The 18323-nt window shown below is 41.2% G+C and overlaps 1 protein-coding gene across 2 annotated transcripts in view; it reads right to left on the minus strand.

Annotated features, from left to right (window-relative positions):
• Window positions 1-18323, minus strand: part of Ubn2 (ubinuclein 2) — a 63237-nt gene that overhangs the window by 35810 nt on the left and 9104 nt on the right. The window contains exons 3-6 of one of the 2 annotated variants that reach the window (XM_051174738.1): window positions 13553-13654; window positions 6625-6762; window positions 3825-3928; window positions 3054-3543 (exon numbers count right to left, since the gene is read on the minus strand). In XM_051174738.1, the coding sequence (XP_051030695.1) occupies window positions 3054-3543; window positions 3825-3928; window positions 6625-6762; window positions 13553-13654 (834 nt within the window). Of the gene's footprint in view, window positions 1-3047; window positions 3544-3824; window positions 3929-6624; window positions 6763-13552; window positions 13655-18323 lie in introns of both variants that reach the window. The other variant, XM_051174739.1, reaches the window with a different exon arrangement.

Below are 18323 nucleotides of genomic sequence, written 5' to 3' on the forward strand. Positions count from 1 at the left end.
TCTGCCTGCAGAGCCCTGTGGGGATCTGCAGCAGGCACCTGTTAACTCTGTGGACCTTGAACTTGGCTCAGAAGTGCAACAAGCCCTAGACGAGCCAGGACCACGTCCAGTCCCATCAGCAACACCATCACTGAGTGGCCAAGACCAAAACCTGACAAGCTGGGGTAACAGCAACCAAGATCCAAACACTCAACTCAAAATTGACCTGTGATGTCTAAGTCCCATGACAAACATTATTGAAAAACCAAAATAATGGCTTCCTCTAAAATCTAGGATCCCATAGCAAGATTTTTGAGAAAACACACAATCATTTCAAAGTAAAATTATGAACATGTCCAAGGCAGCATGGGAACCAGCATAGGACCAAATCAAGTGCCCTGAACACAGGTATCAGTTGGGGGCAGGGACAGTCTATGGGGCCTCTGGCAGTGGGACCAGTATTTATCCCTAGTACACAAATGGACTTTGCGAGCCCATTCCCCATGGAGGGACACTCTCTCAGTCTAGATACATGGGGGAGGGCCTAGGCCCTGCCCCAAATGACCTGACAGACTTCGATGATCCCCCATGGGAGGCCACCCTCCCTGAGAGTGGATGGGGGGGAGGGAGGGGGGTTGGTGGGGGGCAGGAGAGGACAGGAGGAAGAGGGAACTGGGATTGGTATGGAAAGTAAGATTGTTCTTAACTTAAATAAAAATGTATTTAAAAAAATAAACATGCCCAAGGAACTAAAAGTAATAAATGCTGGACTGAAGACTGGAAAACACAAATAGCCAAATGAAATGAAGAAATTCACGATGAAAATAAAATTTAGTAGAGATTAAGACTTCTAAAGAAAACCCAAACCAAAATAAAATTTAGTAAGTCAAATAAAAACCTAAATGGAGAGCTTTTTAAAAAAATTGATCAAATGGAAGAACATTGTAACAAGGGAGATGAACTGGATTGCTCAAAGAAATGGTAAATCTAAAAGAAACACAAAAAGCACATGCAGAATTCTGCTACCCTATGAAAGACCAAACCTGGAGCTGGAGATGGCTGAGCAGTACAGAGCACACTGGCGCTGTAGAGGACCGGTCTGATCCACCCCCCGGGTGCTCAGAGCACCTGCACAGGGCTCAATGAGAACTGCTCGCGTGTTCCAGCATTTGGTCCACAGGTGGGGGAATTGCTTGGGAAGATGAGGAAGTGTGGCCTTGCACGGGGACGTGTCACAGGTGGGTGGCAGGCTCCCAGCCACTGCCCCAGTGTCATACAGTCTGCCTGCTGCTATGATGACCGTGGACTCTACACTCTCTGGGACTGTGAGCCCCGAGTTACATATTTTATAAGTTGCCTTGGTCATGGTATTTTATCACACCAATAGAAAAGCAACATATGGTGGGGCACACACACACACACACACACACCACATATATACACACACATACACACACACCACATATATACACACACACATACACACACACATACAAACACACCACATATATATATACACACACATACACACACTCACACACACACACCATACACACACACACCACACACACACGCACGCACACACACACACACTCACACACACACACACACACACACACACACACACACACACAAAGGGGGGGGGAGCCTTTAATCCCAGAAACGAGGAACACAAGGGACAAATCTCAACATAATAAAGGCAAAAGACAACAAATCCACAGCAACATATGTTAAACAGACACAGACTTGAAGTAGTTCCACATTTAAAATTAAGAATTATTCTCTCTCGATAACAAGACAAGAAAAGGAGATAACAGGGACACAGGACCAAATAAAGTCTCCGATTTGCAGATGACATAATTCTCTATACATAAAGATCTTAGAGGCTTCACCACAAAACTCCTACAGGTGATAAACACACTGAGCAACAAAGTAGCAGGGTACAAAATTAACACACAAAAGTCTTCCTATATACCAAAGACAAACAAGCCAAGGGGGGGGGGGTAAAAAAAAAAAAAATAAGCGAAACAATTCCATTCACAACAATTTCAAAAAACAAAACTCCCTGACTAAATGTAACCAAGGATATAAAACACTTGTGCATGAGTCACACTGGAGGGGACTTTGTAAGTAGAACTCTGGTAGTGCAGGAATTAAGATTATCAACAAGTAGAACCTTGTGGAACAGCCAAGGGCACCATCATTTACAAAGGCAGAACGGAAAGACCTTTACCTTTACATCTGACTCTGACAGAGAGATGGTATCTAGAATATACAAAAACCTCAAAAAAATTAATCAGAAAAACAAACCCATTATGGTGCTCTTCATAATAGCCAGTAAACAGCCTAGATGTCAATCAACAATGAATAAAGAATGAAAATGTGGTACATTTAATCCAATGTAATATTATTATTCAGTTGTAATGAGAAATGAAATTATGAAATTTGGAGGTAAATGGATAAAGCTGGGCTGCGTTGTTTCTATTTTATACTGGATCAATTTCATGTAGCCCAGGGTGGCCTTGCAATAACAGATATCTGTCTGCCTCTGTCCCCCAAGTGCTGGGATTAAAGGTGTGTATCACCACTGCCTGGCCTCTATGGTTAACTAGTGTGGCTAGCTTTGCACTTTGATCTTCAGGCAAGCTTTATTTGTTAGATCATAAGTAAAATGTCATCACAGGTATACACCTGGTACACAGACATACATGCAAGCAAAACACTTGATACACATATAATAAACCCTAAAAAACTGTATTATGAGACCCATGTAAAATGTTATTTGTAAGGTAGGGGTTGGGCAAGATGGATCAGTGGTAAAGGCAACTGCTACTAAGCCTGACAACCTGAGTTTGACTTCCAAACCCACATGTTGGAAGAGAAGAATGAATTCCTGCAAGTTGTCCTCTGACCGCCACCTGTGCACTGTGAACTTATGGGTGCAGGTGCATGTGTGCACGCACGCACTCACGGGTATACACACACACACATCCCGCAACCAAATATGAAGAAAACTTTATAAGGTAAATTGAAACAAAGCAGTGAATAGAAACCAAGAGCATCATTACACTTACTACACGAAGGTCCTCAATGCGTTTCTCAAGGAGCACAGGTAGACCATCTGGAAGTGTAGGTACCACCTTGGGCATAACCTGGGAGGTGAAGGTGGGCTGGGTGGTGTTTCCATTTTCTCCCCCTGACTCAGAGAGGGGGCTGCCATCAGAAGCAGCATCTAGTAACCTGTCAAAGTCAAAGTCATCTAGCATCTCTAGGGCATTTTCCGCTTCCTCAAACAATTCATGCTCATTTGTGCTAACAAAAATAGGGAGGTCTGGATCAGCACTGTTCAAACTGAAGTCCGGGATGTCGTCCCCCATGGCTGAGGCAGCACAGGAGGACTTAGTCAGAGAGGAAGTTGGTAGGGTCACTGGGACCTTAGGGTTAGATTCCTTCTTTAGTGCATCCTTCTCTTTTTGAAATTTTCGTATCATAGCAGCCAAAGAAAGGGAATCTTTATATCGCTTCTTCTTTTTTTCAGACTTGTGAGAATTAAGAGCCACAACTCTGTGAAGGAAAAAAGACTGGTTAGGCTGTGTCATTTTAAGGGTGTGAATGAAATGCTTATGTGGGAGATGGCACAACAAGGTGGACAGGGTGTCACATAGCCCATGCTGGCCTTAAGCTTCATCTCCCAATTCCTACACATACAGATTTGTGCCACCATATCTGGCTTGAACTGGTTCATTACCAAATTAGACAACAACATTAGAGGTGAATATATGCACTTCTAAAAGGGCACCATAATACTGTGGTGTGCCTTTCCCAGCAGACTTAAGTCAGCATACCCGAGTTGTTTGGGCACTTTTTTTCTTGGCTTCTTCTCCTTTTCCCCTTCCTCTTTCCGCTTCCTCTTCTTTACCTCAATATCATCTTCTTTTATTCTGGGAGCCTGCAAAATGATGAGAGAATATATCATGTATCCAAGTGTCAATATCTTCCCTCTTTGATGTTAGTAATAAAGCATCTCAGGTAGTGGTCTTTTAAAGTGTCTGTTGGAATTATTTGCTGAGAGTATAGGTCTTTAGGGTCAATAAGCAGACTTGCCTAAGTTTTTGTTGCTATTGTTGTGTACATGATTGTGTGTGAGAGTACAGGTGCATGTGAGGCCAGAGGGAGGCACTGGATGCACGCCTTCTTCATTATTTTCCGTCTTATTTCAAATATGGCTACCAACTCATTACACTAGACTGGATGCACGCCTTCTTCATTATTTTCCGTCTTATTTCAAATATGGCTACCAACTCATTACACTAGACTGGATGCACGCCTTCTTCATTATTTTCCGTCTTATTTCAAATATGGCTACCAACTCATTACACTAGACTGGATGCACGCCTTCTTCATTATTTTCCGTCTTATTTCAAATATGGCTACCAACTCATTACACTAGACTGGATGCACGCCTTCTTCATTATTTTCCGTCTTATTTCAAATATGGCTACCAACTCATTACACTAGACTGGATGCACGCCTTCTTCATTATTTTCCGTCTTATTTCAAATATGGCTACCAACTCATTACACTAGACTGGATGCACGCCTTCTTCATTATTTTCCGTCTTATTTCAAATATGGCTACCAACTCATTACACTAGACTGGATGCACGCCTTCTTCATTATTTTCCGTCTTATTTCAAATATGGCTACCAACTCATTACACTAGACTGGATGCACGCCTTCTTCATTATTTTCCATCTTATTTCAAATATGGCTACCAACTCATTACACTAGACTGGATGCACGCCTTCTTCATTATTTTCCATCTTATTTCAAATATGGTTACCAACTCATTACACTAGACTGGATGCACGCCTTCTTCATTATTTTCCATCTTATTTCAAATATGGTTACCAACTCATTACACTAGACTGGCCTGTGGACAAGCGCACACCCTTCTGTCTCTATCTGTGTCTCTCCAGTGCCTGTGGACAAGCGCAACCCTTCTGTCTCTATCTGTGTCTCTCCAGTGCCTGTGGACAAGCGCACACTTCTATCTGTGTCTCTCCAGTGTCTGTGGACAAGCGCACACACTTCTATCTGTGTCTCTCCAGTGCCTGTGGACAAGCGCACACTTCTATCTGTGTCTCTCCAGTGCCTGTGGACAAGCACACACTTCTATCTGTGTCTCTCCAGTGCCTGTGGACAAGCGCACACCCTTCTATCTGTGTCTCTCCAGTGTCTGTGGACAAGCGCACACACTTCTATCTGTGTCTCTCCAGTGTCTGTGGACAAGCGCACACTTCTATCTGTGTCTCTCCAGTGTCTGTGGACAAGCACACACTTCTATCTGTGTCTCTCCAGTGTCTGTGGACAAGCGCACACACTTCTGTCTCTATCTGTGTCTCTCCAGTGCCTGTGGACAAGCGCACACTTCTATCTGTGTCTCTCCAGTGCCTGTGGACAAGCGCACACCCTTCTATCTGTGTCTCTCCAGTGCCTGTGGACAAGCGCACACTTCTATCTGTGTCTCTCCAGTGCCTGTGGACAGGCGCACACCCTTCTATCTGTGTCTCTCCAGTGCCTGTGGACAAGCGCACACTTCTATCTGTGTCTCTCCAGTGCCTGTGGACAAGCGCACACTTCTATCTGTGTCTCTCCAGTGCCTGTGGACAAGCGCACACTTCTATCTGTGTCTCTCCAGTGCCTGTGGACAAGCGCACACACTTCTATCTGTGTCTCTCCAGTGCCTGTGGACAAGCGCACACTTCTATCTGTGTCTCTCCAGTGTCTGGTTTACAGGTGTGTGCCACCACGCGAGGCTTTTAGACAGGCATTGCGAATCCAAATTCAGTTTCTCATGCAATGGTGCAAGCTCCTATCAATTGAGCCAACTCATCAGCCTTTCAACCGTGGCTTTGATTCAGCTCACTGCAGCCTTAGAGTTTACATTTTAAATAAGGATTTTAGTGATTCTGCTACAAATAAAGTCTGTGACCACACAGGAGGAAACACCTATGGACAATATTCATTTCTCAGTTACAGTACAACAAAAGTTGGTACAAATTAGATCTGAGGGAAGCTAATGCTCATGAACAGTTCTTGTATATTTTCTTGCTTGCCTGTTTTGTTGTTTTAATTTTTGGGGACAGGGTCTTACACTATAGTCCTAGCTGGATATGTTAAGACCAGGTAGGCCTTCAACTCACTAAGATCAACCTTGCCTCTGCCTCAAAAATGCTAGGATTAAAGACTGTTGTCTGGGGTTTTTCCTGTCTTTTAAATAGTGTGGCAACTAAACTCAGGGCCGTGTACATAGGAAGTAAGCACTTTATCATTAAGCTATATCCCCAGCCTGCACCAACATAATTTTAAACACAAAATTAAGTAAAATTTCACTAAACAATAGTATTTTGCCTTTTCTTATGTTCATAGTTGTGGCACAAATAATATTTAAAAAGTCTAACCTGAGTCCAAGTGTAGTGGCACACGCCTTTAACCCCAGCACTAAGAAGACAGAAGAAGGTGGATCTCTGTGAGTTTGAGGACAGCCTGGTCTACACAGCAAGTAAAGTATCTATCTTCTGGGGCTAGCAGGATGGCTCAGCAGGTAAAAACGCTCTCCATGTCACTGAGATGTCAGACTCACCTTGGGCGGCTTGTGCTTTTGGTTATCTGTAATATCATCTTCTTCAGTGTCTGAAGCCTGGCGGAACTGAAGAGTACCAGTGTTGATGTAGAAGCCTCCATATTTTGTTGTTAGAGAAGCAGGGACTAATTCGTCATACTAGAGCAAAAGAAAGTTTCAAATATATTCAATTGCCTATAATTCTGTAAACATGCCAAAGAACAGCATTTATTGACAATTCCTTAAATACTAACTGCAAATGTGGCAATCCTACTACTGGGCACACTCCCAAACGGCATGGGATCAGTGTGCCAAGGAAATGTGAGGCTTCTGTGCTTGCAGCAGCAGCATTTGCAAAAGCCAAGACACTGAAGCAACCTAAGTGCCCATCAGTGAGTGAATGGGATACTAGAATGTGGTGTATTTATTTACACAACAAAACATTATAGAGCTGGGCATGGTGGCATACATCTTTAATTCTACTGCTGTGGAGGTGGAGGCAGGTGAACTTCTGACTTTAAGGCCATCCAGGTCTACACAGTGAGTTCCAGAACAACCAGAGCAAGATAGTGAGAGCCCGTCTTCCAAACAAAGGCCAGAAAAATCCTGCCATTTGCAACATGTAGAAGGCATTATGTTAAATGAAATAAGCCAGCACAGAGAGACCACGATCACACACTATCCTTTGTATATGAACTCTAACAATGGTGAATTCATAAAAGTACAGAGTACCAGTGTTAGGTAGCAGAGGTTTGGGATGAGGGAACTTTGTATTTCAAAGTAGCTAGGAGCAGGTTTTTAAGGTTCTCATAAAAAAGAGGTGGTGTTTAAAGTGATTATCCTGCCAATTGTCCTTATCATATGGCCATTAAAAATATATACACTGGGCTGGGGAGATGGCTCAGAGGTTAAGAGCACTGGGCTGCTCTTCCACAGGTCCTGTGATCGATTCACGGCAACAAGGTGGCTCACAGCCATCTGTAATGAGACCTGATGATGCCTTCTGGCATACATGCAGGGAGAACACTATATATATAATAAAATCTTAAAAAAAAAAAAAAGGTGCACATTATCAAAGTGCTACACTGTACCCCATAAATATGCACAATGACTTTTTGTTAATTTAAAATACATGAGAGGAGGAGATAAAACTGATTCTGATAAAGATGTTCATAGAATAAGCGTAGAAAAAGTATGTGGAATAAAAAGCAGTTGTGCTCATTCAGTATTGTTTGTTTGTTTTTTGAAGCAGGGTTTCTCTATGTAACAGCTCTAGCTGTCCTGGAACTCACTCTAGACCAGGATGGCCTCAAACTCAAAAAAAATCCACCTGCCTCTGCCTCCCAATGATGGGATTAAAAGTGTGCTCAATCACACCTGGTGATTATTCAGTATATTTAAGAGAAATTTCTGGAAGAATTCTGATTGATGCTCTGCTGATAAGGTTAGGATTAATAGTACTGTTCTTGCTACTGTTCTTTTGTTAGATTTTGTTGATTTTTGTTAGAACTCAGAAAAATAAAATTCCAGATTTATTTGTTGGATGATGTCCCATACACACATTCAACAAGCCAAAATAAGGAAATAAACAGCTTCGCAGACAAAAAAAAAAAAAGAAAGAAAAAAAAAAAAAAAAAGAAAAAAAGAAAAATCTTTTGCCTTTGGCCTGTATAAGCATCTCATACGAACCAAGGACGTATAGACCTTAGCACTACCCTTCATGCCAACAGTTCTAATGGAAACTTGAAACACACTAAAGGGGAGAACTAAGCACTCGGATACTAAGAGAGCCCTTAAAAACCCTATTGATATGTAACTAAACATTCAGGTACTAAGTGAGTCCTTAAAACCCTATTGATATGCAATCTTACTGATAAGCAGAGGGCACAGAAGAATAAAATTCTTTGTCCTGACTCATACATAGAAAAAAATGTTCTGAGACAGTGTTTGTCTGTGTATGCCTGGCCATCCTGGAACTAGTTCTGTAGGCTAGCCCTGAATTCAAATATTTGCTTGCGTCTGCTTCCCAAGTACTGGAATTAAAGGTGTGTAACCACCATCACCGGCTTAGAAATACACTTTTAAGGAAAACAGAAAACCAACTGCACAGCCTATAAAATCATGTGAGGGTGTGGCATGAGCCAGGTACTATGCTGGGGTACTAATAAGACCATCCCTTCAAAAATACACAGTTTAAAGTTTATCACTATTCCACCCAGTAGAGATGGACAAAGAGCAAATATTAAATGGAGGCCAATCTTAAGCAATCAAAGACCTAAGGTTCAATTCCCCTTATCCACATGGTGGCTCACAATCATCCCTAACTCAAGTTTCTGGGGATCCAATGCCCTCATCTGACCTATGTGGACACAAGGCACACATGTAGTGGAGACACATTCAGGCAGAATACGCACGTGTGTGTGTGTGTGTGTGTGTGTGTGTGTGTGTGTAAAAAATTTAAATAAATCTGAAAAAAAAAAAAAGAAAAATCCTTGTCACAGGCAAAGAAAACCATATTCTGCTGACTGTAAGAATATTAAGGCTTTCTGGGCAGTGGTGGCCCACACCTTTAATCCCAACACTCTCAGAGGCAGGCAGATCTCTGAGTTAGAGGCTAGTCTGGTCTACAGAACAAGTTCCAGGACAGCCTCCAAAGTTATAGAGAAACCCTGTCTTTAAATACGAAACAAACTAATAATAATGATAACCAAGCAATGGCACACACCTTTAATCCCAGCATTCAGGAGGTAAAGGCAGGTGGAATTGTTAGTTCAAGGCCAGCCTGGTCTACAGAGAGAGTATCCATCCAGATACCCAGGGTTATATACAGAGATCCCACCTCAGAGAGGGGGGGGGGGGAGGGAGAGAAGAAGAGAGGGAGGGAGGGGGAGAGAGAGAGAGGGAGAGAGGGAGGGAAGCTATTAAGGCTAAGCATAAAGTTATGATATGATTTTTAACTTGATTCCTTTCCAAAATTACAGAAAAGGGAGAAATTAAATTATGCTGAATTTAAAAGAAACTAAATGAAGAAAAGACAAGAAGAGATGAGCAGTCTCTTGGCTTACTAGACACACTCACAGAAAAAGGCCCGTAGTACTGGAAGTGGCGGAGTGAAAACGATTAAACTGGCCTCGCGATGACATGCGCATCCCTTTACCTTTGGTCCCACGTACTGAAGCTCACTGTTGTGCACACCCCTTCACATGGGTGTTCTCCTCTGGGTCTCATGGCACCCTTGGGAGGCAGGGACGACAAACACTATTCCCATTGGGCAAGTGGAAAACAGGGAAGAACCTATCCAGTGCCATTTATGCCTAAAGTCACTAGCCAGCTCCCCAGCCACCTGCTAAAGCAAACCCCTTCTTCATGAGGGAAACACTCACCCCAGATATTCAGGGCCATCTTAACTGCCCCACCCCGCTGGGCTTCTGTCCCGAGTGACTCTGCTCAGAATAAGCTTAGAGACACACAACTGAGCCATTACTGTGGAACAAAGCAAAGGCAGAGAGAACGGAGACAGCCTAACTCTAGGCCCTTTGCCAGCCAGAGACTGAGAGCCTGGGCAGTGACGCATGCTCAGTCCTTTTGCAATTTACAAGAAAAGTGAGGCTGATCTTTAGGCATTGTAATCAAATAGCAGGTTACTCCAAACATTCACTAGGAATAGATGATTTTTCAATCTCTGAACACAGAAAGCTTATTGCAATACAATCAATACATACAGGGGGTCATTTGACTGGATTATAATTGTTTTATGTCTGACTTATGGATCTCTGTGAGTTCAAGGCCACCCAGGGCTACATGAGAGTGAATCAATCTAAAGGAGAAACAGAGTTTTAATCCCAGCACCAGAGAGGTACATAAGGTAGGAGTAGGGTTTCCAATTCCAGCAATTAGTCTCCAACCACGTTGAAGACCAGATCACCCCAGCCTTAGTAGAGGTAACAACTCCCACTGGGCTGCTTTGCTTTTCTAACTTTCACCTTTAACCCCATATCTGTCCTGTGTGCCTGAGTGCAGACTAGGAAGGCATGGAACCCTGGGCTGACCAGATGGCAGGGGCAGGCCAGCATAATGCCTGACTCCTTACAATAACAGTGTAGGTTCATCAGCTATAACAGGTGGACCACAATGGAACAGTATTTTGATCATAAAGGAGGGTGTGGTGTGTGTGTGTGTGTGTGTGTATGTGTGTATGTGTGCGTGTGTAAGGGTAGCTCTTCGAACTGTCAGTTCAGTTTTGCTGTGAATCTAAACTTGTTCCAACTGGGCCTGGTAACGCAGGGAGATTTCTGAGTTTGAGGCTCCACACAGTATATTCCAAGGCATCCCGAGCTATACAATTGAGAGTCTGTCTCAAAAACTTAAAAATAAATAAATAAATAAATAAACAAACAACCTGTTCTAAAACACAGTTTATTAGCTTTAAAAAAAAAAAAAAAAAAAAAAAAAGTTACTTATGTAAAAGCATGAGTGCATGCAATTTCCATTACTGAATTTCCTTTTAGGTAAGTCAGAATTTTAAATCTACACGTTAGCATTATTACTAATGTTTGATACTTGTTAATACTCTTTACTATATTTTAATTCATTTTATTTGAATCTCAAAGCAATTCTTGGAGAGTAATTTTACAGAAAACTGGATAACACTAATATATGTTTTCTTGATCAAACATCAAATTAAGAACTAATATAAAAACTAGAACCTAGGACTTCTACATTGAATTCCAAATAACAGTCAATACTCTAGATAGAAACACCCTAGTCTTAAATTGCCAATTGCTAACAGTTTTAGTAATGGCAAGGCCTTTCTTTATACTCTGTTATCATGCCTTGCCAAGATGCCACAAGTAATTTAGGAACACGATGACCAGTGCAAAACATGCTGACAATCATTGCAATCTCTCTTACCAGTTGAAGCTCTGTCACACCTATGCAAGTGATGTACTACCACGCAAAAGCTGTAATTTGCGGAAGCACAAGACATTTAGGTAGCATCATTTCCTGATCACCATGTAAACCACCGCACACTGAAGAGGCCATCATAGCCCTAGAGGGGAGTAATAACCCTAGACACTGAGTAATCTAATACCAAATAAGAATGGCAGACAATTTTTTTCAACTGGGCCATCTGCCCAGAAACATACATGATTCTTTTAAAAGCTAGGAAAATAAAGCCAAAGAAATCCTCATAACAAAAAGTTTCCTGTTTAAGCGTTGTATGCAGAAATGCTAGTTCAATAAACCTTAGTTAAGACAAGCATTTCAGGGAGCTGGAGCAATGCCTCAGTGGTTAAAAACATACTGCTCCTACAGAAGACCCACATTAATTAACAGCACCCACATAAGGTAGCTAGCTCACAACTTCCTGGAACTTTAGCTTCAGGGAGCTGACACCTCCCTGACTTCCTTGGGCACAAACACAAGCACTACATTTTTTTTTTTTTTTTTAATTAAGACAAGTATTATCAATATTTTCTATCCTCAATTAAGCTTAATTTTTTTCAGCACTTGATTAGAACTTTATTCCTTTCCCTATGTGTGAGCTTATATATGTATGAGAGACTGTGCTCATGTGTGAGAAAGTGAACATTTGCTTGGATGTGGCTCATGGTTTTGTTTTGTGGGTTTTTTGGTTTTAAATGACAGGGTTTCTCTGTGTAGCCCTGGCTGTCCTGGAACTCACTGTGTAGATCAAGTTGGCCTCGAACTCATAGAGACCTGCCTGCCTCTGCTTACTGAGTGCTGGGATTAAAGGCGTGCGCTACCACCTCCCGCTGTGTGCTCCCGTTTATAGTTTATAAACAGTTTCATATATTAACCAGGTCCGAGACTACCCTCAATTACTATGCTCAAGAATGACCTTGAGCTTCTCATTTCCATGTCTCTACAAATTCTGGGATTGCAGATGTACAACACCATGCCTTTTTTCCTTTTTTAACAGGTTACTTATCACTGGATGGTGGTGGTACAGGCCTTTAATCCTAGCACTAAGGAGGCAGAGCCAGGTAGATCTCTGTGAATTACAGGACAGCCAGGGCTACACAAAGAAACCCAGACTAGAAATACCAAAATAAATAAATTAATTAAAATTATTTCTCAGTTTGGGCAAGGCCTAATGATTTCTCCAGGAATTAATTCTAACTATGCACCTGAAAATAAGCAACTATTAGTCTCAAAAGATTCTTGCAGGACCTCAAACCACAGCAAACTACATTAACAGTCTATTATCTTATTGGCAAGCCAAGACTTGCTGGCCAAGTTAGTTCGGCGTTAACAGTTTGTTACCCTACCTGCCAGAAATGAATATTGCTTTAAAAAGAAAAAAAAAGATGTATATGTTTATTATGTATACAGTGTTCTGTCTGCATGTAACCCTGCAGGCCAGAAGGGCGCGCACAATCTTATTACAAACGAGCCAACCTCTGGTCGCTGGTAACTGAACTCAGGACCTCTGGAAGAACAAGCCAGGGCTCTCAACCACTGAGCCATCTGTCTAGCTCCAAATTTTGCATTTTTTAAGTGGTGGGAAAACATCAGATTAAGTATTTTATGATGCATGAAAATTACATGAATTTAAATTTCACAGTCTACCAGTAAAGTTTTCTCTAACACTGCTGCTACACTAACACACGTACATATTCTCTATGACTGCTCTCATACTATAGTAGGAGAAAAGCTGTAACAGACACCATATGGCCCACAGTCTAAAATATTTACCACATGGCCCTTTATAGATAGTTTGCCAAAACCTGGCCTATGATAGCAACTTACCATGAACAAGTCAACATTACAAAAAGAGTACATCTGCAGCATTTTTTAAAAATCTTTTAAGCTATGAAACAATTTTTTAAAACACAAATAAAACCCTCTGTTGAAATATTTTAGGTTACTTTGCCTTGACTTCTACTGCCAAAGGTTAATGCCATATTAAAGATAAATTACTCACAGCCTCTGAGTTATCAATAAACGGATCTGTCTCATCATAGCCAAAGCCTATATCAATTAAATCTTGTAGCCGATCCTTCCGGTGTTTACGGGCTTTCCCACCCTGCAAAGAAGAGATACATTAGGTTTATTCAATACCTGTACTACTTCCATAAACTTTTAAAAAAGACCTATTAGAGGAATTCACATGATTTTTGTAGAGAAACCCTCTGTAGGCAACTGGGTCTCCCCAAGCCTTGCATGGAAACCACACTTAGTGACTGCTTTCTCAGAGCAGAACAAGACAAAGTAACTCTAAGATGGAAACCCTGCCAACAATCCTCAACCACACAGTCAGCACTAACAATGAGAACTCAAATTGATGGCATCTGTCCTTGACATAGTAAAAACTACCCTCCAACTCTGTAGTCTTCCTTTCAAAAACCTGTAACCCAGCCTGGCGGTGGTGGCACACACCTTTAGTCCCAGCACTTGGGAGGCAGAGGCAGATGGATCTCTGTGAGTTCCTAGGCCAGCCTGGTTACAGCACTAGTTCCAGGACAGGCGCCAAAGATACAGAAAAACCCTGTCGGGAAAACCCAGAAAGAAACAACAAAAAGCCCTGTAACCCTTGTTCAGCCATGAGGCTACAGAATAAGCAATCAGGGTCCTTCAAAGCCATCATGATTACCAAAGCCAAGGAAAACACAGAACAAGTCAGCCTTGCTGGGCACAGTTGTTGGTACAAGACTCTCAAAGGCACCATGCTCAACCAAACAAGTCACACACAGGCAAGGTCCACTCACAGGAAATTCCAGAAAACCAAAAACCTTCAGAAACGAAATCAGACCAGAGGGTGCCAGAGAGGTAAAGGACTGTCTGCAAAGTTATACAAAACCTGTGGGGAGATAAAGCTGGCCTACACCACGACTATAGTGACACAGAATGCATGCATTCATTAAAGCTCACCAAGTTGTACAACTAAAATTGTTGGAGTAATAGTTAAATGATACCCCCCCTTTTTTTTTTTTAACCACAGCTAGGCTCAAACCAAGAATTATCATTTCTACTTCAAGTCTCTCTCCCAAGAACCTTTGTTTTTAGGTTTAGTCACACCTCCAGCTTCCTACCATTCTAACGGTGAGGTCTAGAAACATGGTCATTGTTTTTACCTAAATGTAGTCAATCCCTTGGCTTGCCTCATTTCCCTCAATTTTACCCTTATTACATCTAATGACTATTTCAAAAATATCACTTCCTATATTCTCCAGCCTCAGAAACATCCTTATTACAAGACAAAACACCAAAAGCCTTAATATTCACAATTCAAAGCTTTTTGCATGCTAACCCTGACTGCCTACCCACCTTCCCTCTATAATGTTCTGTCATGAGCTTTTGGTCCATTCAATTCCTGTCCTAAGCACATGTGCTCAGCTTTCCTCAAACTTTCACTTTGTACGAACTCTGACTGCTCAATGAACCCTGCCGCCTCTCACAGTTCAGCCTGGCTTGTAAATTTCTCCCTGGGATGCTAATTAAAATCACAACCACTATTTTCATCGAATACTTTCAGGCAAGAGAGCAAGGTACAACTAGGTGACTATAATTTGCCTGGGGACTTCTAAAAAACAAAACAAACAGCAAATCCACAGTCTGTTGTGATAAGCAAACACAGAAGAGCAAAGAGCTTACTGGTAATTGGACTTAGGAGCATGTGTGTGTCTAGTCAAGGTTACCAGCTTGTTGCCACTAAAAAGGACTGTTGGTAATCATTAGTGCTCAATGGAGGAGAATAGAAGTGCTGATAAATAGGTGTGAATCCTTTTAATTTTAAATGTGAATCTTAAAGAGATTATCAAAAAGAATTAACAAAGCTTTGCCTATAATATTAATCTGTAATCTCACTAAAATCCTGTCGATAATAACTTAGATGACGTAACTATAAATCATATCAATTATGGCATAACCATTCAATACTAACAGCCTAATGGCAAAAGACTATAAATATAGGATGTATGAAAAGCAATTTGTTACATCTTATTTACAACTCAGGATATTCACAGAAAGGACATTAAGAGTATTCATTAAACATCTGAAGGCCAACAATGATGGCTCAGTGGTAAAGACACTTGCTACCAAGCTTGATCCCCAAGACCTACAGAGTAGAAAAAAAAAAGATAGTTGTCCTCTGATATCCACACATGTGATGTGCATGTGTGTACCCAAACACACACCACATAAAAAATCAGTTTTTTTTTTTTTTTTAATTTAAAAACGTGGACATAGAGATGGCTCGGCAGTTAAAAGCACTTGTTGCTGTTGCAGAGGACCCTGGGGGTCTGATTCTAGCACACATCTGTGATTCCAGTCCCACAGCTAGAACTTGCTATGTAGCCTAGGCTGTTCTTAACTTGTTCTTCCTACCTCAGCATCCAAATACTAAGATTACAGGCGTGCACCATCATGTCTGCCTTAGAACAGCACATTCAACCGATGCCCCAAAGGAGCATATACTTGAATTTAAAACATTAATGTTTTCCCTAAAGGAACTCAAGACAAACTGGCAGTGTCTTTCCTTCTACACACACCCATTTTGAATCGATCTTTATCAGTATCTTTACAAAGACTGTTCCCTGAAACATAATCAGTCTTAAGTCATAATTTTCTAAACCCTTGATACTGTAAAATTTACAGGCCAAGTGAGCCAGGTGCAGTGGCACACGACTTTAATCCCAGTACTGAGGAGGCAGAGGCAGGTTCAAGGCCAGCCTGGTCTACAAATCCAGTTCCAGGACAGCTAAGGCTGTTACACAGAGAAACCTGTCTTGAAATACAAAACAAAACAAAACCTTCCATTTGGTTAAATCTCAGTGACTCAGACTATTACCTACTGAGTCACTAGTACTGGCTTAACCTGATCATCAGTATCTCGGGCCAATGCTGGGGATTACAACATCAGTAAACTGAAAAACAAACAAGACATTCCTAGCACAGGACCCCCACTGCCTCTGTGACAGTAAAATGGCACCAACATTCACTGATCACTTATGGCAAACAGAGCGAGCAGGGCATTAATTGATAGGATTCCAGTCTACAACTGGAAGAAAACACCTAGGTTACAGAGCTTCTGAAAGTGCACCACAGCCCTCTACAATTGCTTCTTTTTATATCTACAATTGCATCTTTTCTTAATCCTTGGTCATTTCAACCTTCCCATAAAAGAGCATACAGTTTTAAATATCAGTAGAAACAGTCAAGAGTACAGAAACACTAGCATACACTTTGATAACCATCACTTATGGGTGTAAAATCTTCTTCTTGTCCTAAAAGTGCTGTTTCACAATAGGTCCACAGGAATTGAAAGATGTTGAAAATTTATTTGACTCAAAGAGGCCACACAATAAAAAAATGGAAAAGCAAATCCAATTATCAGCAGAATTAGACAAAAAAAAAGTGCTGTTTTGACCATGATTTGAAGACAGCCTAGTCTACAGCAGTGGCAGGACAGTCAAGAGCTACACTGGAAAAAAATGTCCCTCTTCCTCAAAGTTGTTTTTAAAAGGTCATTTTACATTTTAATATTCGCTCAACCCTGGATTGGTTCCAGGATCCCTAACGAATAACAAAATCTCCAAATGTTCAACTATTCTATACAAAATGTCCACACACACACACACACACACACACACACACACACACACACACACGATATATGTATATATCCCGCTTGTATATTGTGTTCTTTAGCTCTAGATATTTATAACATCTAATACAATGTGGATATTATGTAGTTATGAACCTGTATTGTTTAAGGAATAAAATTAAGAAAAAAGTCTGCCCATGTAAAATACAGGTACACGTTTTTGGTTTTTGTCTGCTTTTTTGTTGTTGTTTTAATATATCTGATATTCAGTTGGTTGAATCCATAGAGGTAGAATCTACAACTATGGTGGGTTAGTTCCACACTATTATTTTTTGTTTTATTTTTTAATTTTGCTTTGTTTTTTCAAGACAGGGTCTCTCTGTATGGTTTTGGCTGCTCTGGAGCTTGCTATGTAGACACATTTGAACTCAGAGAACTACCATATCCACCCTGGTTGCAGACCAATGCTACTCTACACAGAACACTAAATTCACTGGTGCTATGTTTTATGAGTACAATTTATTTTGCAGTGATCCTAACAAGCTTGCCCAAACTCTATCCAAAACTTTGCAAGCTGAGTCCTAGGGACCATACCCAATACAAGGACAAAACAGAGGACAAACAGACCTGGGGAGGCTCCCCTAGTGCTCTAACTTCTGAGTAATACAATTCTTAAAGTGATTACAGGCTTTTATAATATCCACTTCCCAGTACCATATCCAAGGAAACTATTGAAAGTATTTCACAACTGATTGTGAAGTGAACAGAATGTATATATAATCACTTAAATTATTCATTTACTTTTGTTGGTCATGGTGGCATACAACTTTAATTTCAGCACTTGGCAGGCAAAGGCAAGCTGGTCTGAGTTCCAGCCAGCTAGGGTTATACAGATAGACTTCCCCAGGTTAATGGATAGATGGAGAACATTTTTACCTGTATTTAGCTATTAAGGGTTAGGGTTAAAGAGGCATGTATACGTGATAAAAATGTGGAGGTCAGAGGACAACTCGCCAAAGTCACCTTTCCTATCACGAGTTTCAGAATCAAACTCAGGTCCATCAAGCAAGTGTCTTTACCTGATGAGCCATCTTGCCAAACATATGTCAGTCTAATCTACATTTGTTTTACAATCAATGCCAAAATGTTG

This window comes from Phodopus roborovskii, unplaced genomic scaffold (genome assembly GCF_943737965.1).
Source record: "Phodopus roborovskii unplaced genomic scaffold, PHOROB, whole genome shotgun sequence".
Lineage (NCBI taxonomy): Eukaryota > Metazoa > Chordata > Mammalia > Rodentia > Cricetidae > Phodopus > Phodopus roborovskii.